The sequence below is a fragment of the Hemitrygon akajei genome, chromosome 14 (assembly GCF_048418815.1).
Source record: "Hemitrygon akajei chromosome 14, sHemAka1.3, whole genome shotgun sequence".
NCBI lineage: Eukaryota > Metazoa > Chordata > Chondrichthyes > Myliobatiformes > Dasyatidae > Hemitrygon > Hemitrygon akajei.
In genome coordinates, this window is record NC_133137.1 from 69499413 (window position 1) to 69522605 (window position 23193).

Sequence of the window (23193 nt, forward strand, 5' to 3'; positions counted from 1 at the left end):
CCTTTCTAATATTGAAAGGCCTAGACAGAGTAGATGTGGAAAAGGTGTTTCCCATGGTGAGAACATCTAGGACAAGAGGGCACAGCCTCAGGATAGAGGGGCACCCTTTCAAAACAGAGTTGCAGTGAAATTTCTTTATCCAAAGGGTGGTGAATTTGTGGAATTTGTTGCCACATGCAGTTGTGGAGGCCAGATCGTTGTGTGTATTTAAGGCAGAGGTTGATAGGTTCTTGATTGGACATGGCATCAAAGGTTACGGGGAGAAGGCCGGGAATTGGGGTTGAGGAGGAGAAAAAGAAACTATCAGCCATGATTGAATGGTGGAGTGACTTGATAGGCCAGATGGCCTAATTCTGCTCCTATGTCTTATGATCTTATGGTCTTTGGTTCTGGAAAGAGCAGTCAGAAGTAATCTGTTGTAAAGTAAGAGCTATTTTACTGTGTATTTACCATGGTTTTCTGATGTTAATTATTCAGCTATTGAGTAGTACCTGCACCACCATCTGCAGTCTTGTGTCTCCATGCTTCTGCCAATACAGTAGTTTGAAAGATAGTAAACCCACATATTTGCATATTTGACTGTAGTTCCATATGATTCAGCCCGCTGACCCTGTGCTGCTTTGACTGGACTCCTATTTCTTCACAACTCTTTCCCTCCTTGAATTCCTATCAATTCTCGCACTCACCTACACGAGGGGCAATGCACAATGATCAATTAATTAACCAGCAATCCTGCATGTCTTTGAGATGTGGGATGAAACAGGAGCTCAAGTGAACATTCTGGTTCTACAAGCTGTTCCACTGTACTGTCATAAGGTTCTGGGTAAGAGCTTTGCCTCCCCCTACTCTCTGCTTTTTGCAGGGATTGCTCCCTGCATGATGACCTGGTGTTATGGTCCAGTCCGGAGCACGCATTCTGGGTCTTGATCCGGTCCGCGGACTCCAGGTCTTGTAGCTGTCCCTCCTTTCACCCTTGAGCCCAATTAGTGACACCTGTGGATCATTGTGGCTTGTTGGGACTCAAGGAGGCGCACCTGATGCCCATCGGCTGGCGGTGTATATAGGGGGCTCTGGGACTGGGGGGAGAGGGAGATATCCCCTTGGTAAAGATGAGTTCTTTGAGTCTGGCAGTCACCCTGGACCTAGTTCCCTTCCTATCCCTTGCCTCTGTTGGGCAAGCCTGGCTGGACTGCCGTTGCCTGGTGGGGGACTCTGCTCCTTTCCATCCCTCACTGCCGATGGGTTGTGCCCTGCAACCTACCCAGGTGCCCTGCGACCTGCTCAGGCCCCTGTGTTCCTGCCTGGGAGGTCTGGGCCCTGTCTAGGAGTTATGTGGCCTGCCCAGAGGTCTCTGCCCCTACCTATCCCTTGCTGCTGATGAGTTGTGCCCCGCAACCTACCCAGGTATCCTGTGACCTGCCCAGGCCCCTGTTCTCTGCCTGGGAGGTCGGGGCCCTGCCCAGGAGTTATGCGGCCTGCTCAGTGAACTCCAAGGTCCTGCCTTGCCTGAACTCTAAGACTCTCCCGGAACCCCAGAATCACCTTGAACGTCATGTCCCTCACGCACACCATGGTCACCACATCTTGTCTATCGTTTAGTTGTTCCTGTCCTGCCTCTAGTACTTAAGTGCCTGCGTCCTGCACTTGGGTCCAGCCTCCTGTCCCCCTTATGACATCTGGTCCAATTGTCCCTCCCAGCCAATCTCCCTCATGGCACTTATTCCTGCAGGTAGAAGGAGTGCTACACCTGCCCATTCCCCTCCTTCCTCACCTCCATTGAGTGCTGAAAATAGTCCTTCCTGTTGAGGCAACACTTCCTTTGTGAACCTGTTGGGGTAATTTACTCTAACTGGTGCCCCCCAATGTGGTCTCCTCTACACTGGTGAGACCGGACATTAATTAGGAGAATGCTTTGTCAGGGATCTTCTCTCCACCCACAAAAGGTAAGATTTCCCAGTAGCCAACCATTTTGGTTCCAATCTGTGTTCCCATTCCTTCATGTTGGCCCATGACCTCCTTTACATAAGGCCACTCTTAGGTGGGGGAGCAACACTTCGTATTTTTTTTAGCTTCGAACTGGATGGCATGAGCATCAATTTTTCCAACTTCCTGTAATTTTTCCACCTCCCCTGTCTGTTTTCTTCAATTCTCCACTCTGACCCCTCTTACCTCTTCTCCTCTCCTCACCTGCCTCTGGTGCGCCTCTTCCTTCTCTACCTCCACTGGTCCACTCTCCTCTCCAATCAGATTCTTTCACCTGGAATGAATGTATATGTACCTCAGTAATCTTTCACTCCCAGCTTCTTACTTCATCTCCCATCTCCTACCCACCTGGTTTCACCTATCACCTTCTAGCATTACTCATTCTTCTCCCACACCTTCTTATTCTGGCTTCTTCCCTCTTCCTCTCCAGTCCTGATGAAGGTCTCGGCTTGAAATGTCTGTGCTCATTTCCATAGATGCTGCAGACCTGCTGAGATCATCCAGCATTTTGTGCATGCTGCTCTGGATTTCCAGCATCTGCAGAATCTCTTGAGTTTATAATTTTGGAAACTGTCTCCTTTAAATTTCTGCAATGTATTTGACACTTGTGGATGAAATGGAAAAACAGCTTTGAAATGCAAAGCAGACGAGCACTTCATAAACATCTTGTATGGCGAAGTTGCTGTCGCTATCCCTCGAGGTTAAGGATGATGGTCTTTGTTCCATTGATCACTTGAAGATGTAGCTCACAGAGCGAAGATGCCTGTGCATGTATTTGTTTAACGTGTACTTGATGTTGCACTCCACATCATTGTGAAGTTGCATACTTCACAAATCAACCAACTGATTCCAATGGCATGAAAACCACGACGATTGGAGCTGATGGATTTGTTGCAGCCTTCATCCGCTTTCACAGCTGTTGAGTTCAAAGTAACTTCATCTGCCTGTTCCACCGTTGAGGTCTTGGTTGGATTGATCTTTGTCAGGGACCTCACCCTCGACCTTACCGCCATGAATGACCCTACCAGGAGCATAGCTCCAGACAGCATCACTCTCGGGATCTCAGGACCACACAGGCTTCTCCACCACGACAAGGTGACAATCCACGGAGAAAATGGTGAAGTAGAATGAGTGTTTATGTACCTCAGTTATCCTAACCATCAAAAATATTATTTTGGATGAAACAAAAGAAGCATCAAAGAAATTAAACTTTCAATAAATTTACCAGAGATCTTGGGCAATCATATTTCACTGTTGGTTGTTCAATAAGGCTCCAGGCTTCTTGCTCTGTCTCCCAGCCCCTTTCCTGGCCATTGTCAGTTCCTTGAGTGACATTTTGGCTCTCTTCACCTACATAATATTGCACCATTTGACATAACTGATTATAAAATGCTCAAATTATTCCACAGGCCTTTTAGGTTCCTAATTGTTGGAAGGGCATAAGCATTGACAATGATAGGACTTCCATAACTGTCCATTATTACCAAACACACTGATAGGGAGATAACACTGAAGGATACATATTTAATCAATACTTTTGAACTAAAGCCAGCTGATTATTTGTCCCCAACAGTATTAAAAATGTTAGCACTCAGTGCAAAGCGATTGTTATGTTAGTACTTTATGCAAGGCAAATGTTAAAGTAAAATAAGATCTTTAAATTTCATAAACTAAATAAGTATGCATAAAACACTCAGATCATGTCAATCATAAAACATTGTAATACTTATGGTAGTACTTGGACTGTAGTGGTAAGATTGTCAGCACATTACAAGTGAGATATTACTACTGTGCCTGACAGATTATGGAAAGGATTGGAAGTTAATGTGGCTGATAGCTTTAAGACTGAATGTTTGAATGTAGGAGATCTAGTCTTGCTTGAAGAAGTCTAAAAGTTGAGAGGAAGAATGATAGAGTTCTTTCATATGTCAATATGTTTGCATACAGTGTAATGTCATAATCTATGCAAATGTTTCTTTTTAAGCTAAATTATATTGTAAGATTTTGACAGGTGATATCCTAATCTTTCTCAAATTGTGTTTAATTTGGTCTTAAGTAATATTTTATGTGAATAATTTTGTTTTCTGGACAATTAAACTGTTTACAGTGAACCTTAAAATATTCTCCACCCAACCTCCAATCTATTGCTTTTTTTCTAGAACTGTGGAATATCTCCAGTATTTCTTTTCCGTTAATATTCATTATATTATTAAGGTGAAATGTTTCAACAACAGCACTTCTCAGCTTGATTGGTTTTATTTTACTTACATTTTGCCACGACTGTTGTAGAGATCACACAAAGCAGCTCCATCATGGACATAGCCTCCTCACCATTGAGGACATCATCAAAACGCTTCGCCTCAATGCCATCTTCTCATTACTACCGTCAGAGAGGAGAAGATACACAATGTTTTAGCAGCGGCTTCTTCCCCGCTTCCATTAGATTTTTGAACAGTCCATAAGCCCATGAACAGTAGTGGTTGCTGGAGACTGAGGAGCGGTGACAGGATTGCCTTGAATCAGTGGACTGGGCTGTGTACAAGAACTCATCTGAGGACTTGAATGACTCCACCAGGGTCATTACAGACCTTATTAAAACAGCTGTGGATGAGTGTGTCCCCACAAAATTATTCAGGGTTTTGTCTAGTCGGAAACCCTGAATGAACAATGAAATTCAGAACCTGCTGAGAGCCAAATCAGAGGCATTCGAGGCTGGAGGTGAAGAGGTGCAGGTATGATCTCTGGAAAGCCACCTCTCGGGTGAAGTGGAGATTCTAGACAAGACTGGAATCAACGAGGGATGCTCGATAGCTGTGGCAAGCTTTGAATGCCATAACCTCCTACAAAGCTAAATCTTGTGACATAGAGGACAACAGAACTTCACTTCCAGGTGAGCTCAATGCTCACTTTGATCACCAGAAAAGGGAGGAATCATCGCACACCCCAATGTCTCCCGATGATCCTTTGGTCTCAGAATCAGAAGGTGATGTGTGGGGTGCCTTCAAGAGAGTGAATCTAAGGAAATCATCTGATCTGGATGGAGTACTTGGCTGAATACTGAAGACCTGTGCCAACCAACTAGCTGCTGTATTCATGGATATCTTCAAACTCTTGCTCTGGCAGTGTGTGGTACCCACCTGCTTCAAGCAGGCTTCAATTGTACTGGTACCTCAATGCCTAACGCCCAGTAGCACTGGCAGCCACAGTGATGAAGTGTTTTGAGAGGCTGGTGTTGAAGCATATCAGCTCCTGTCTGAATGGCAACTTGGATTTGCACCAATTGGCCTACTGAAGGTCTAGAGCAGATGCTATCTCGTTTGGTCTTCACAGAACCCTGGAATATCTGGACAGCAAAGATGCACACATCAGGACACACTTTATTGATTACAGCTTGGCATTTAACACCGTCATCCCCTCAAAACTAATCAGTAAATTCCAATTCCTGGGCCTCAATACCCCCTTGTGCAGTTGGATCCTGGATTTCCTCACTTGCAGACTCCAGACATTTCAAATTGACAAAAACATCTCCTCCACAATCTCCATCAGCACAAAAGCACCACAGGGATGTGTATTTAGCCCCCTGCTCTACTCGCTTTACACCTATGACAGAGTGGCTAATACAGCTCCAACACCATGTACAAGTTTGCTGATGACACCACTGTTGTGGACTGTATCAAAGGTGGTGATGAATCAGTATTCAGGAGGGAGAATGAAAACTTTGCTGAATAGTGTAATAACAACCTTTCACTCAACGTCAGTAAGACCATGGAACTGATTGTAGACTTCAGGAGAGGGAAACCAGAGGTCCATGAGCCAGTAATCATCGAGAATCAGAGGAGGAGAGGGTCAGTAACTCTAAATTCCTGGATGTCACTATCTCAGGACCTGTCCTGGACCCATCATATAAAATTGATAAGAAAGCATGACGGTTCCTCTGGGAGTCTGCAGAGGTGCAGCATTTCATGGAAAACCTTGGGAAACCTCTATAGATGTTTGGTGGAAAGTGTGCTGACTGGCTACATTACGGCCTGGTATGGGAACACCAATGCCTTTGAGTGGAAAATCCTACAAAAGGTAGTTAATTTGGCCCAGTCCATCACGGGTAAAACCCTCCCAACCATTGAGCACATCTACATGAAATGTTGCTGTAGAAAAGAGCATCTATCATCAAAGATCGTCACCACCCAGGCCATGCTCTTTTCTCACTGCTGCCATCAGATAGAAGGTACAAGAGCCTCAGGACTCACACCACCAGGTTCAAGAACGGTTACTAACCGTCAACCATCAGGATCTTGAACAAAAGGGGACTGCAACACTCATTTAAGGACTATGTTATATTGTTATTTCATGCTTTTTATTTATTGCTATTTATTTATATCTGCATTTGCACAGTTTGTTTACAGTTACTGTTTTATAGATTTGTTAAGTATGCCCGCATAAAAGAACCTTAGGGTTGAATGTGATGATATGTATGTACTCTGATAATAAATTTTACTTTGAACTTAATTATTTTGCTGTCTTTTTGCACTATTTATTTATGTTCCTTTTATATTTCTTATTGTAACATATAGTATTTTTATGTATTGCATTATACTGTTGCTGCAGAACAACAAATTTCATGACATACCTGTACATCAGTGATAATAAAGCTAACTGATTCTGATTTTTTTTTTGCAGTATATTCAAGAGATTCAAGATTGTTTAATGCTGTTTCATGTACACAAGTGTAAGGCAAACAAAATAATCATTACTCCAGATACCAAGCAGTACAAAAAAACACACACAAAAGATAAATGCAGTTTGGGAAAGTGTAGAAGTTTTTCAAAGTTGAACTTTGCTTGCTTGGACCACAAAACATTTACAGTGTCAGGTATTTACTGTAATTTAGTACATTTCTAACATAATCTCTTTCACCACAAAATATCTGATTTTCATCTTCCAGGACAGAATTTCTGTGTCTGGGAGAGTATCTTTGTAATCATTAAATACCACTTAAATAAAATGGAAACATCAGTAAAAACAATGGTATTAACTTAATCATATGGATATTATTTAATGTAATGGATTTGCAAATTAAAATTAATTGTAGAAAACCTTGTAATCGTGATGACTATTTTAATGTGGAAGTATCAATAGCATTGCCTACTATCAATTTAATAAACAACTTAATAGAGGGAGGAAATTTTATTTCTATGGGGAAATACATTTCAATAATCCACACATCATTTAGTATTCAATTTAATCATTCTTTTGTCCAGTGTTAAATTATGGTGTCTATAATAAATTTAATATAATGATAATTGAGAACTCCTTTGATTTAGGCCAAATCTTTGGCAAATGAAGACAGTTTTAAAGATTTTAAAAAGTCTGTTTTGTTTTCTTAGCAAGGGAAATTCTTGAAAATGGTTTTATATATTAATTACGTTAAAGCAAAACATAATTATCATGCACAAAAGTAATCTTGGGCCTCGAAGTTCATTTGCATTCAGTGCAATGGACTAAATGATGATCGCATAATGCACCAGCAGTTGTTTTGGCAGTGGGCTCATCAAGGCTCTGAGCATTACTGAATGATCTTTCCACTAATTTCTTTGTGTGCGCTACCAGTATAAAACATGTGAAAGGAAACTGCAAATAAGAGTTCCCTGAAGGTCTTAGTCAAGGGACATCATGATTTGAACATAGGTTTAGGTTACATTCAGGGTTGGTGGTTAGGAGAGGATTCTGTTAAGGGCTAGTGAGTTTGAAAGGATTATGGTATTTATTGCAGGAAGGTTCGAGTCGAGCTTAAAGACTTTTTATAACAATTACATAAGATCCAATGAGACTGAAGTTGGAATATTTAGACTTTCTACCGCAGAATGGAGTGAGAGCAATTAAATGATTTCTGGATAGGGGGTCTTGCCCTTGAGGAAAAATTACACAAACTAAATGATGGGCAAATGCAAGGATGATATATCTCCTGGCCTGGAATCACACTCTCAGAATAATGCCAGAGCATATTGGAACTTTTTACTGGAAAATTAAGATCTTCGCAATTTTCCGCCCAAGTTGCTCAGACAAAGAGTATGATGAAGATGGAAATAGATTTTTAGCAATTAAGTGATATAGATTTAGTGCAGCAAAGTGGCACTGAAGTAAAAGAGAGTTATGATGTTACTGAATGGTGGAGTAAGCACAAAGAGTTGATGGTCTACTGTTGCTTTTACTTCTGTTCTTATCAGGACCTCTGTGAGGATTGGATTGTACTTTCCTTGGGTGTTGGCACTGAGTAAGGTGTGGGACTGGCAACAGCATCATAGGCACATGGCATCGTATAAGCAGCATTCACGTGGGAAGTCCAGGGGGCAGGTGGGAGGTGATGGAGAGAGTGGAGACTGGTACTATGAAGGCACGGCAAAAGAGAGAATGCATGGAAGTGAGCTTGAAATGATGTTGCACAAAAATGACATTATTCAATGTGCATCTGACCCACAAATATGCACTATCAAAACTGATGCAGCTTCTGGGAAATACATAGTCATGATTCAATATGGCGCAATTTGAACCAAAAATTGTTACAATCGCTTTCTGCTGTGGAACTGTTTCTTCACATGGTTGGTGCTGAAAATAATCCTTACCATTTATTTACATTTCTAGGTTTTTCAGCATAGAAGTGGTTAAATATTTTAACTGGGCTATTATAACATGAAACTTAAATCCTAAATATGTCTTGTAGAAGTTACCACTAGATGACACTATAAAATTCAATATGAAATAAGCATTCATGGTAAGCACGAAACAATGATCTATGTAGCTTAAAATCAGATAAAGAAGTAAAAATCATTGGGTTACATAAATACAGTGACTATAATGGGAAACACTTTGAATAACAGTTTAAATTTCATACTTAATTACGTGGCAGTCTTTAAGAAAATGTGATTCCGCACCTTGTGTTTTGAGTTCAACACATAATTTTGTCAGTCCTGAGAATACTTACATTTCCCCAAACAAATATTTATATCTGGTAAAACCTTCCATGATAATTTAAGTGGTCATCAGACAAAAACTAAGGATTTGATATAGTTTGTCCATGGAACTTTACCCTATTAAAGTTAATCATCCAGGTAATTTTAAATAATCAAAAGATACAATCAAACTACTTTCTAGTATAAGAAGTGAGGTACCAAGATTTTATGTTGGTGAACCATCCTGGTCTGTTTGGGAATTTCTACAGAAATTAATGCAGAAATTTAGGGAAGTGTTGCAACAGGTCCAGACCTTAGCAAAAGGATGAGACAAAGGAAGATACATAATGAATCAGAATTAGAATCAGGTTTATTATCACTGGCATGTGACATGAAATTTGTTAACTTAGCAGCAGCAATATGCAATATATAATACAGAAGAAAAAATAAAACAATAATAAATAAATAAATTACAGTATACATATATTGAAGAGATTAAAAATCATGCAAAAAACAGAAATACTGTATATTTAAAAAATTTGAGGTAGTGTCCAAGGGTTCAATGTCCATTTAGGAATCCGATGGCAGAGGGGAAGAAGCTGTTCCTGAATCGCTGAGTGTGTGCCTTCAGGCTTCTGTACCTCCTACCTGATGGTAAAAAGTGAGAAAAGGTCACGCCCTGGGTGCTGGAAGTCCTTAATAATGGACGCTGCCTTTCTGAGACACCGCTTCCTGAAGATGTCCTGGGTACTTTGTAGGCAAGTGCCCAAGATGGAGCTGACTAGATTTACAACCCTCTGCAGCTTCTTTCGGTCCTGTGCAGTAGCCCCCCCCCCCCCCCCCATACCAGACAGTGATGCAGCCTGTCAGCATGCTCTCCACGGTACATCTATAGAAGTTTTTGAGTGTATTTGTTGACGTGCAAATCTCTTCAAAATCCTGATAAAGTACAGCCGTTGTCTTGCCTTCTTTATAACTGCCAATGTAAGTGACTTGGCGCAACCGTGTTATTACAACATATATGAAGTTTTAATTTTGATGCTATTTAGCTTAATCTTAAACTTGCAGTCTGGGGGTTAAGTTGAATGTAGAAAAAAATCTTTAAAATAATCTTATTAATCTGGGTATCAACTGAACACGTAAAAACAGTGAAATATGATGGGACTAATTTACTAATGGCATGTGTAGACAAGGTAGCACATTTCTAATACAGAAATTACCAGTCTTCTGGCTGACAAGGTTGTATGGAAATTTATTCTGGGTGTATCATACCGCTGTAGTTTATAAAAATATATAAGCATTAGGAAGCCCCTATGAAAAATCAAATTTATACAGAAATTAAAATTTTATTGTTGCATATCTCTTTACATTTATACTGAAGCTGTATAAACAGCAAAACCAGTTGCTCCACTTACTCATTTTAGTTTTAAATCCCTAAAAAATACCTAAGCCTTTCTTTCCTCCCCAAACCTCCACTCTTACTTATACTCAGTTCCATTTCTTCTCAATTCTCAGATTCTTCATTTTGCCACTCTTTTTTGATTCCAATTTCTGTAAGTATGCATTCACAAGAAAACACACGTACAGTATATAGCTAGGGCACTTCAGACTGTTGCACAGTACTATATTTATCAATGCAGAGTGGTGAATAAGTTTGAAAATCTGGCAGGAGCAAAGGAAGTTGGGAATAGAGAGGATGGAGCACCACGGGGGGGGGGGGGTCAGGTGGCAGAGAAGTAGTGCCAGGGGTGGGGTGGCATAGGTTTGTAGACACACCCAGCCTTGAGACACCAGGCAAAGTCACTTAATTCCAAACAATTGGTTTATTTTGGGAATGCTACACAATGATGTCCAAGTCACTTTGTGCCTCAGAGTTTTGAATTTTCTCCCTGCTTAGAAAATTTTCTATGCTTTTGTTTCTCCTACCAAAGTGTATGCCCACACACTTCCCGAAACTTTATTCCATCTGCCACTTCTTTGTCCATTTTCCTAATCTGTCTAAGTCCTTCTGCAGACTCCCTGCTTCCTCAACACTACCTGCTCCTCCACTTATCTTCGTATCATCCACAAATTTGGCCACAAAGCCATCAACTCTGTAATCCAAATCATTGACATATAATGTGAAAAGAAGAGGTCCTGATATTGACCCCTGCTGGTCATCAGCTGCCAATCAGAAAAGCTTAATTAACCTTTAGGGAATCCTGCATGAGGGCTCCCAAGTCCCTTTGTGCCTCAGCATTTGAATTTTCTCTCCTTTTAGAAAATAGTCTGTGCTTTTATTTTTCTACCAAAGTGCATGACCATGCACTTCCTGACTCTGTATTCCATCTGCCATTTCTTTGCCCATTCTCCTAATCTGTCTAAGCCATTCTGTCACCTCCCCCCTCCACTTATCTACGTATTGTCCACAAACCTGGCCACAACGCCATCAATTTCATCATCCAAATCATTGACATATGATGTAAAAGGAGGCACTCCCAACCCAAACCCCAATGAAGCACCACTAGTCACCAGCAGGCAACCAGTAAAGGCTCACCTCATCCCCACTCTTTTCCCCCTGCCAATCAGCCATTGTTCTATCTGTGCTAGAATCCTTTCTATAAACCATGGATGCCTAACTTGTTAAGTAGCTTCATGTGTGGCACCTTGTCAAAAGCCTTCTGAAAATCCAAGTACATAGCATCCTCTGCTTTGCCTTTATCTATCCTGATTGCTATTTCTACAAAGAATTCCAACAGATTTGTCAGGCAAGATTTTTCCATATGGAAACCATGCTGACTTTGGCTGCATTATCATGTGCCTCCAAGTACCCTGAAACCACATCCTTAACGATCGACTCCAACATCTTAGCAACCATTGAGGTCAAACTAACTAGCCTAAAACTTCCTTTCTTTTGCCGTTTTCCCCACGTTACATTCTATGGATTTGAGATGGTTATATTACATTTAGTTTGTGTATTACAACCTTGGAAATGTATCTTTCTTGTAACTTGTGAAAATGTGTTTAACTTTTGCTACTACTGTATCTTCTGTTTTATCTGTACAGGATGGACCCATGGACTCTTGTCTTACCATGATATAAGGAGAACTCTCTTTAACATTATTTAGCTAAAACTGGGTGTCTGGCTGTTTGCTGAACCCCTAAGCCCAGGTTATTAATTGGACTGCCACCATTAGCAAATAGAAGCCAAGTCTCCAGCAAGTTTACATTAATTTACTGCCAAAATCTCCTTTGCTAACAAACTTATCCGTGTCTGATTCTGTTATGCTGATGAGGCAGAAGCTAAACAGAGTAACCAATCCATATTCTGTGTTTTGAACAGGAAGAATTCCATTCTGTCACATCTTTTCAGTTGGTATGTAGACTGTATTTTTTCTCAGTGTTATATCGTGCATGTGCTTTATCCTTGCATTGTTTACCTTTTATGTCCAATTGTTAGTCTTTTCACTTCGTGCTGCAGGTGTCTCATTTGGGACCATGGGGATTATTAAGCTCTTTTTTGTATTTATCACTTTTCTTTAATTTGTGATAATTTAATTAGCACATGTCTGGAATTCCCGTGTGCTCCAGGGTGTACTTCAGGGGGCATGCCAACCTCTCTCGGTTGGGTCGATGTGTTTCTTTGTCGGTTGAAACTCAGACCAAGTTCTTCTGTGCATTGTCAGTGATTTATGTTCATCAAGGTTCTGTACAATTTGCCTGAACTCTTGTTTATCTTGTTAATTTTCTATAATAAATCTTCAGTATTATGTTAATTGCCAAGGTCTCTGTGATTCCTGCACTTAAGTTCGCTAGTGACCCTCACACATTCATTCTTCTTTGAAACTATTCAACAAACCATGCAGGATGTTGGGCTGAAAAGCATTAATTATTTTACCAGAGAAACATCATATGACAGTCTTTTAGACTTCCTTATCAGTACAGTGCTGCTTGGAATGCAGAATGCGCCAGTTCAGAGAGCAGCACATCTGGGACATTTTCTGCACTGGGCTCAACACATCACATCTGGAACAGAACTTCAGTGGGCTGAACCTCACCGGAACTGACCAGCAGTACACTCTAGTACATCTTGTACCTTTTCATTGCAACTGGCAGGTATGGAAATTCATAATGTACATGCACACGTACATGTTTGGGCTCATACGTACATAAACACACACATACAAAGTTTGCAAGAAGTCCTTTATGGATCTGCCCATTACCTTTCACTCTGATCCCGCTCAGTGTTCAGTCTGGAAGGCTGCAATGTGCCGAGTCAAAAGAGGAAGTAGTCTTCCTTGAAATTTTGCTGAGATCATTGTGTTCCACCTAGCTGCCTTGTTTGGACTTTGTGAATCAGTGATCTAAACCTAACTAGCATATAAACATGTGCTCAAACAAAATACAAGCTGCTGGAAGAAGTCAGCAGAATATGCAACTTCTCTGGAGGTAAAGGGACAGTCATCTTTTCAGGTCAGGACCCTGTTGCAAAGTCTTGACCAAAGCCATTCCTTTACCTCTCCAGATGCTGACTTACCCTATGATTTCCTCAAGCAATTTTATTTATGCTTCAGATTCCAGCTTTTACAAGCCCTTGTGTCTCCATACTTGTGGACTAATTTGTATCTATGAAGAAATTTTAAGGCAGTCCTACCTAGGCAAGTAATTTTAATCAGTGACTCCTAACAAGTTTTGTACAGTCAAAACATTAAGCATCTCTATTGTTTGGGCTGACAGTGGATCAAGCAGAAATTGAATGCTGTAGCAGGTAACGCAATGACTGGTCTTGTACACTGAGCCTAAGTTCATGACTTGTAGTTTACAAATAGAGAATAATTTGTTTTGTTATTATTGTCACGCATTTATCATCTTTTATCTATAGTAACAGACATTAAATGACAGTGTTTGATAGCCAGCTTGGTCCAGCATGATGTAGCTATCTGTCAAAATGTGTGAGAGAGGCTTTATCTCTCAGTGGTGTCTGCTGAGATCTTTGCAGGCTAGGTATTTTAACAATGAAGTATTTAACACCAGTTATGAAATCCTGTGCCGGGTGTGTCTGTTACACCAAAGATAAATGCCTACTGCCCTGGAGTCATTCAGCTTGGGATTGGCCCAAAACCAAATTTTTGTAGGTCATCCTAGATACTAGAAAATTATAGGGAGGAAGGCACTAAAGGTGTTGAGACAGCCAATTTATTTTTTGTATTTATTTATTGTGATACAGTGCAGAAAAGGCCCTTTTGGTCCTTCAAGCTGCACCACCCAGCAATCCTCTGATTTAATCCTAACCTAATCACAGGATAATTTACAATGACCAATTAATCTACCACCAGTGTATCTTTGGACTGTGAGAGGGAACTGGAGCACCTGGAGGAAACCAACATGATCACAGGGAGAACATACAAACTCCTTACACACAGCGATGGAAAATTGAAGCCAGGTTGCTGGTACTGTAAAGCATTGTGCTAACCACTATGCTACCGTTATGGGGAAGTGTGTCAATGGAGGAAGTGGCTTCGTGGTATTGTGTTTAACTGACTGGACTAACAGACAGAGTTCGAATCCATCATAGATGTTGAAATCTCACCATGGTAGCTGGGGAACTGTTAGTTTGGAATTAAATCACTGGAATGGAACATTGATCACTTCAACATGTTGATGACAATAGAAGTTGTGCTACTGCCATGGTGAATACATGAAGATCTACATCATCAACATGTTTTTTTTTTCAGAATTCTTTTCTGTCAGGATATCTTTCTTTGCATTTATTTGGTTCTTTAGTGATATATTCCAGGATGCATCCCAGGAGGCAGATCTGACTTGAAAGATGTAGTGCGTTCATAATCTTTCCTGGCTAGGGTGAGTGGGGTTTGTCTGTGGACTGCCGATATGGGAAAGAAAACTATCTTTAAATATTTTATAGATGTTTTATGTTCAGTCAAACATTAGTATGCGTGGTGTCTCAGAGGAGGACAATTAGAGACATAGGTCCTGAGAGACCATTCAACTAATTTGATATAAGATAGACATTTACAAAACCCTCCTGATACTACAAAATAAATACAGGTATGTACTTTCTCTCTCTAATGGTTTGGATTGAAAGGTTTGGTGTTTCTTACATGCTTCTTTTAGTTAGAAATATATTATGTTAGATTAACAGAGCAATATTGTATCCTGACAAAACAACTTGTTTGGTATATATTTCAGGTTCTGCTGATAAATGCTAAGACTCAGGTAATCAAAAGGCAGAACATTTTTGATTATCTGAGCCATAGCATTGAATGGTTCTGGTGCAAACCATCAATGCTATGACAGCAATCGAGGCTATGCAATTCTCTCAAGACATTTTTCCTGTCTCCCCGCAGCCCACCAACCTCTCAGCTCTACAAGTCATTTTTGCTCAAGTGTTGTTCTAATAACCTTTTAAAAGTTTGATTTATTGTTGCTTTTACCCCCGTCGGCAGCCAGTCCCAGGTTATTACTGCTCTCTGTGTAAAGAACATATTTCTCATTCCTCCTAAAAATTTTCAAGCTCCATTTTAAATCTGGTTTCTCCTGTTCCTTACACAATCTGACTGTGGGAACTGCCTCTCTCTACTTACATATTGTGTGTTTTTTACAGCTATGTCTCAACCTTCTCTGCTCTAGGACAATACCCTTGGCTTCTCTAATCCAATATTGTCCTAAAATCACTCATTCCTGGAGCCATATTTTCTGACACATGCATTAGCATCTGTATAGCCTTCCTAAAGTATATGGTGATAGACTGGGAAAAGAGAACATGCAACAAGACTGGATGTCCTTCTACACGAGTTGCTGAGAGCAAACGTTAAGATATGCAGATCTGCATATGCAGATATGCAGATAGGCCAACATTGCAAGAGGTTTTGAGCACAGAATAAAGGATGACTTGTTGCCACAGTAAGGAGTCTTCATGAGACCCAGTGGGCAGCTTAGAGTGCAGTTTTGGCCATGGACGAATGCAACAAAGGTTTTCTATGCTTATTCCTAGGATGGCAGGATTGATAGACAGACAGACAGACATATTTATTGATCCCGAGGGAAACTAGGTTTCGTTACAGTCACACCAACCAAGAATAGTGTAGAAATATAGCAATATAAAACCATAAATAATTAAATAATAATAATAAGTAAGTTATGCCAAGTGGAAATAAGTCCAGGACCAGCCTATTGGCTCAGGGTGTCTGACACTCCGAGGGAGGAGTTGCAAAGTTTGATGGCCACAGGCAGGAATGACTTACTATGACGCTCAGTGTTGCATCTCGGTGGAATGAGTCTCTGGCTGAATGTAGGAGGAAGGATTGATTAGGCTAGGCCTTTATTCACTAGAGTTGAGAAGAATAAGAGGAGATTTCATTGAAGCCGACAGAATTCTATCAGGACCAGACAGACTCAATACAGGAAGGATGCTGCCAGCAGCTGGAGAGTCATTCAAAATTAAGACCTGGAGAAGTTTCTTCACCCAGGGGGTGGTATGCCTGTGAAGTTCTCTACCACAGAAGGCAGTGTTGGCTGTGTCATTAAATTTATTCAAGGAAGTAGATATATTTCTCAGTGCCAAAGGGATCAATGAATAAGGAGAGAAGGCAGGAGTAGGACACTCAAGCAGATGGACAGCCATGATTGCCTTAAAGAGTAGAGCAGCCCCAAAAGGCCAAATGGCCTCATTCTGCTTCTGTTTTCTGTTTCTCTGTTTCTATATATAACGTTGCAATCAGAATTAGATGCAATACTTGAATTGTGAATTTGGTAAAAATTTTTATGAAGGATAAATATCCCTGAATCAAAGAAATGACAGCATAGATGCGTTTGTTTTTAATAGTTCACTGCTGTGTGATTTAAATGTGAAATGATACAGATTGAAAGTGCTGAACCGGATGACATTATGGCAAATTAGTAGTATCAATTAAATCTTTATAGTACCTAATTAAACTATCGTGGGACCTAAATATCTGAACATATACGAGCCAATGTTAATGACCTTATTAGCAGAGATGGGAGGTTTTTTCTAAGGTAGTGGGACAGTGATAGCTGATACTTAGGGTTTCATGTACAGAGATCATTAATAACTCATGGACAGGTCTAGAACTTAATCAAATAGCCTATTGGAATGCTATCCCTATAATAGTTTGTGTAATCTCACCTGCAATGTAACAAGTGTCATGCTGCACTCCTTCCAAGGCAAATATAGCAAGGGAAATTAGTTCAGGAGTGGTTGTGTGCAGTTAACTTGTATCTGGTTCAGACCTCATACAAGCTTCATGCTCCTCGCTCTATAACATGATTGTAAAGTCTAGTCTGTGCCAGACCCTTTTCACTATGCCTGATTTCGGGAAGGCCTCCACCAGTTGAAGCTTTGCAGAACAATTTAAATCCAGTTTTAATTTCATGAAAGCAAAGTGAATTGTGACTTTGAGTGCTGGTTGAATTGGCTTGTTCAATAAAGCATGGCATAGCACTAGGGACTGTGGCTCCCTAAACTTCCACTGGCGTAATGGAGACACTGTAAAGGAGGAATGCCATAAGGATCAGGAAACACTTCCTGCGAACTTCACTTTGCCATTGGGAGGAGGCAGCAGAAGAACTGATTGATCAGAGCTGAGCACCAAGAAACTGGATATCATGCTGCAGAAAGTTCAATAAAGCCACATACATGATTAATGTGAGAGAAGACATCTTCAAGTCCCATGAACTGACTAGTAATGTCACACACTATTGCCTTTGCAGGGCAAGAGGATCACATAGAACACATCCCATAATTCCATCTGCAGTCAGCCATGAAAGAAGTCTTGACGACTGACAGGTCAGACTCCATTGAGGACAACTATATCCTCCTTCTAATCCTCTTTCCTCCTATCTGTTATTAGAAACATAGAAAACCTACAGCACAATACAGGCCCTTTGGCCCACAAAGTTGTGCCAAACATGTCCGTACCTTAGAAATTACTAGGCTTACCTATAGCCCTCTATTTTACTAAGCTCCATGTACCTATCTAAAAGCCTCTTAGAAGACCCTATTGTATCCGCCTCCACCACTGTTGCTGGCAGCCCATTTCATGCACTCACCACTCTCTGAGTAAAAAACTTACCCCTGACATCTCCTCTGTACCTACTTCCCAGCACCCATGATCAATGCCTCTCATCATCTTGTACACCTCTATCAGGTCACCTCATCCTCCTTCACTCCAAGGAGAAAAGGCCAAGTTCACTCAACGTATTCTCATAAGGCACGCACCCCAATCCAGGCAACATCCTTGTAAGTCTCTCTGCACCCTTTCTATGGCTTCCACGTCCTTGTTATTATCTTCTAAGATTTGAAAAATGCAAATTGTGCAGTATGTGTCTTCCAATTTCCCCCTTTCCCTCAACCATGAGCTTGAGGTATGCTCCTGTTAGATTTGCAAGACTTGCATTATGATCATGCAGTAGTGTGTGAGAGAGAGGAAGGATAAAACAACACTATAATTTACTTTAACACTCCCAGTCATTGACTCCAATCCATTACTGAAGAGCAAGATCAAACATAAGTTCTGTGGAAGAATCGGATGCAACTTTCAACAAGTCAACCTGCTAAAAGAATTTAACAGTTATTTACATTGAGATGACTCAGTGATCTCATAAATCAGGCAGGAAACATGTATGCAGTGTCAGAGACATGTGAGAGTTTAGCACCTGTCTTCAATAGGTCTTGCGTATGGCTTCAGACATCCTCCCCAGCAAATTGTGTCAATCCTCATGCAACATCTAACACAGGGGTTCCCAACCGTTTTTATGCCACGGGCCAATACCAGGGTGGCAGGGTGAAGGTAAGTCTCTAACAAAGGAGATGTAAGGTGCTCCTTTCCTCTGGTAGTCAGCAGATCATCCTTGAGCAAGGTATAGTACCTGCTTAGCACCCCCCCCCCCCAAATCAGGGGCACATGAAGCCATAGGTGGATGGTCATATGAACAGCTGGTGTATATCGTAAGACCTGGTTATGCGACCACTGATGCCAGGCAGACAATCTCTGAAGAGTATTGATAATGGCTGGGGTCACAAACCTTGTAAAGATACAGTCCAAAAGAAGGCAATGACAATCCACTTCAGAGGAAAATTTGCCAAAAACAACCATGGTTGTGGGACCATGATCATCCACGATATAACACAGCACATGATATAACATAGCACATAACGAATGAATGTACGGACCAATACCATTAAGCAAGGGATCCGTGGACCCCCAGCTTGGGAACTTCTAACAGCTAATGTATTAGCCATGATTCTTCAATTGCAGTATAATAGCCATACCCAGATTATGCCAAAACTGAAATTCTGACTACTTCAATTGTTGAATAGAAACTGAAAGTGCCATTAGCACTAAGCAGGTGGAAAGAAAAACAAAATTAACATTTCAGATCAGATACACTTAATCAGAAATGGAAAGGAGAGAAATCAAGTTAGTTATAACTCTGGTGGGTGGGTAGGATGGATAGGCAAAGAATATCATTGAGCCATCTGGTGATGGGATAATGAATGAAGTTTAGAGAGAGGGAGAAAAAAGAGAGAAATAAACTTGTATCACCTGAACTGCAGGAAATACCTCACAGTGTGGATTATGTTGGTGGAGAGGAAAAAACTGAGTTAAAACTATAGAAAGTAGCTCGTTATGAACCAGCCAGAGAAAGCAAGTTACCTGATATTGAGTCCAGAAGGCTGCAACATACCAAGACAGAATATGAAGTATTGTTTTACAAGTTTACGTTGGGCCTTGCTAAAATGGTGCAGGAGACAGGATGGAGAATTAAAGTGACAGGCAATTGAAAGCCTAGAGGTACAAGAGATTGCAAATGCTGGAATTTGAACCAAAATGACCTAAAGCAATGACTCTCCATTTCCATCTACAGTTGCAGCCTGACCTTATGCCCCTCTGGAAATGAATTTGGGTCTTGGCTTGAAACGTCGACTGTATTATTTCCGTAGATGCTGCCTGACCTGCTGATTTCCTCCAGCATTTTGTGTTGCGTCGCTTTGGATTTCCAGCATCTGCAGGATCTCTTGTGTTTATGACTCTACGGTCTGTTGAGTTCCTCCAACAGCTTGTTTTCTGCAGCTGCAAGTTCAAGCTGCTTCTGTGAACTGAACAGAAAGCAGTCACACCATCTAGATGTAGCTTCTTATTTATTGAGTAAGCCACATTGACCACAGGTCCGATAGGCCCTTACAGCTACCTTAATGATACTTCCTGCCACTTAACCTCCTGCAAGGACTCTATTCCACACTCCTACTTCTTCCTTTCTGTCTTTGGCCTACTTCCTGTTTTAATGACGCTGAACTGTGAGACAGTACCCCAACTTACATCTGGACACAACTTCTGGGTTCAAACCGAATTCTGCAGTTTGGTTAGCTCATTTGCACTGTTTGCATCAGAACTGGCTAGGATTGTTGTTGATCAACTGTCTGTAAAATTAGGTCTATTTTGCCCTTTCCACCAGTTTGATATACAGGGATTCTTGCAGCATTGCATTCAACAGGTTTTACATGTTCCCTTGTGTTTTCTCTCATTCTTTCCAAATATAAATGGGGAAATATTTGAGTTCATTCTGATGTCCCTTGCACAAAAGAAAGACAGACCAGGCCAGTGCTAAACAGGCATGATTTAGTCTTCTGAAAATGAGCTCATCCTATTTCATGAGCTGAAGCAGGGACATGGATGTTAAACATAATGGCAATGCAGGCTAAATGCAGCAGTGTTTTTCCATTACCACATGCAATATCAGAAATAATTTTGGATCAATACTATATCACAATGTTCCCACAAACACCAAAATAACAGGTCTCCCTAGTATTACTTACATCTATTGTAGGTAATTTGCTCTGCCATTCAATAACGTGCATCTGAACTTTTATCTCATCACCATTTTGCTGGGCTAATCCATATCCCTTGATGTCACTAATAATCAGAATTAGTATCAGTATCAGGTTTCTTATCATCTAGGAGGGCATTATAACTGGCTGCATCACCATCTGGTATGGGCAGGGGGGTTGCTACTGCGCAGGATTGAAATAGGCTGCAGAGAGTTGTAAACTTGGTCAGCTCCATCATGGACACAAATCTCTGAAGTATCCAGGACATCTTCAAGGATCAGTGCCTCTAAAAGACGGCATCCATCAATGGGACCCTCATCACCCAGGACATGCTTTGTTTTCAATGCTACCATCAGGAACGAGGTACAGAAGCCTGAAGGCACACACTCAACGATTCATGAACAGTTTCTTTCCCTCTGCCATCTGATTTCTAAATGGACAATGAACCCATGAACACTACCTCACTACTTTTTCATTTATATTTTTGCACTACCTATTTTATTTAACGAGTGTATATATTTATATGTTTTCCTATTATTGTGTATTGCATTGTACGACTGCCAAAAAGGCAACAAATTCCACGACATATGCCGGTGATATTAAACCTGATTCTGATTCTGACATATATCATGAAATTTGTTATTTTTGACAGAGGCCAAGTTCCTGGAGCTTACTTATTAGGCACTTCTCATGTCTTGGTAACTTACCGTAAGAACCACACCCTATGAAGAAAACACTCCTTCCGGGTGAGGCAACACTTCACCTGTGAGTCTGTTGGGATCATGTACTGAATCTGGTGCTCCTGGTATGGTCACTTGTATATCGGTGAGACCCAACATAGATTGGGAGAACATTTCACCAAGCACTTATTCTCCATCTGTCAGTAAAAGTGGGATCTCCCAGTGGCCACCCATTTTAATTCCACTTCCCATTCCCATTCCAGCAAGTCAGTCCATGGCCTCCTCTACTGTCGCAATGAGGCCACACCCAGGTTGTGGGAGCAACACCTTATGTTCTGTCTGGGTAGCCTCCAACCTGATGGTATGAACATTGGTATCTCAAACTTCCAGTAATGCCCCATTCCCTTTTCCTTCTCTCACCTTATCTCCTTACCTGCCCTGCCAACACCTCCCTGGGGTGCTCCTCTCCCTTTTCTCTCTTCCGTGGTTTCTGTCCTCTCCTAACAGGTTCCTCCTTCTCCAGCCCTGTATCTCTTTCACCAATCAACTTCCCAGCTCCTTACTTCATCCCGCCCCCACTTCTGGATTCACCTATTACAGTACTTTGTGCTTCATTCTTCCCTGCTCACACCTTCCAACTCTGACTCATTTGTTTTCTCCTGTCCCGATGAAAGATCTCGACCCAAAACGTCGACTATACTCTTTTCCATAGATTCTGCCTGGCCTGCTGAGTTCCTCCAGCATTTTGAGTGTGTAGCTTGGATTTCCAGCATCTACAGACTTTCTCTTGTTTGCGCTAATTTGCTGCTCCGTGGCATTCTGAAGCGTCTCCATCCTTGGATCTTGTTTTAATACCCTGCCCTTGAACATTAATGTAATGGATACGTGAACTCGCAGCTGTGTCATCTTCCGTCGGGAATTGTGCAGCGCGGGCCCTTTAAACGGTGGTTGGGCTCCTCGCCCAGCCAGTCGATTCTCTTTTACAGACGTAAATTGCCGGCCCTGGCGGTTCCCATGGTTTCTAGGATCACGTGTTCCTGACAGTCGGTGATCGGGGAGGTTCCTCTGGAAAATGCTGCCAATTATTCTGTGCCATTGAAAACGGGCGAGGAACAGAGGGGGGAAGTACAATGACACTTCAATTCAGCAGGGCGGCATTTCCTGGGACCTCTGAGAGTTTGCATGTGTCCGTGTGATCAGGAGAGTTTGTCAGGAATAAGTTGGCGTGGCGTTCTTCTGCAGGCGCTGTAATTCTGTTGTGATTTCCTCGGTACATCACAGCGTAGGAATGAGTATTAACATCCCCGCTGGGTTGACGGACTTGCTGCAAAGCTTCACCGTGGAGGTGCTTCGGAAGCAGCCGGTCGATCTGATCGGCTTCGCCGTGCAGTATTTCAGCGGGCTGCAGGCGAGCCGTGGGCTGTCTGTCGGCAGCGCCGCTGGACGAGCCCCCAAGACGGTTAACTTCGCCGAGGAGCCCATGCAAACCGATTCTGAGAACGGCGACGAGGACGAAGACGACATCGATGAGTTGGAGGGTAAACTTAATTTCTTAATATGTGCATACAATTAAATTACTGGCGTTTATTGCATTGTATTTAGTTTTGGTTTTGTGGCCACAGGATGTGGCATGTGATCATCGGAAAGCTGGAGGAGAGAGATCAAGAACACGGACTATCGGCCAGTTGACTGGGATCAGTGAATTAGATGGTCTCTGTTTAATCAACGCAAAGCA

General features: G+C 41.5%; 1 protein-coding gene and 1 long non-coding RNA gene across 2 annotated transcripts in view; one reads left to right on the forward strand and one right to left on the reverse strand.

Annotated features, from left to right (window-relative positions):
• The window catches only part of LOC140738676 (uncharacterized), a 39415-nt gene extending 17470 nt beyond the window's left edge, over positions 1-21945 (reverse strand). Inside the window, exons 1-2 of the long non-coding RNA XR_012101419.1 lie at positions 21892-21945; positions 4252-4363 (exon numbers count right to left, since the gene is read on the reverse strand). This is a non-coding gene — a long non-coding RNA (uncharacterized lncRNA). The remainder of the gene's footprint in view (positions 1-4251; positions 4364-21891) is intronic.
• A 180-nt stretch (positions 21946-22125) lies between these two features.
• LOC140738673 (cAMP-dependent protein kinase type II-beta regulatory subunit-like) overlaps positions 22126-23193 on the forward strand; it is a 104618-nt gene continuing 103550 nt past the window's right edge. Inside the window, exon 1 of the mRNA XM_073066324.1 lies at positions 22126-22996. Within this exon, the coding sequence (XP_072922425.1) occupies positions 22747-22996 (250 nt within the window). The 5' untranslated portion in view covers positions 22126-22746. The remainder of the gene's footprint in view (positions 22997-23193) is intronic.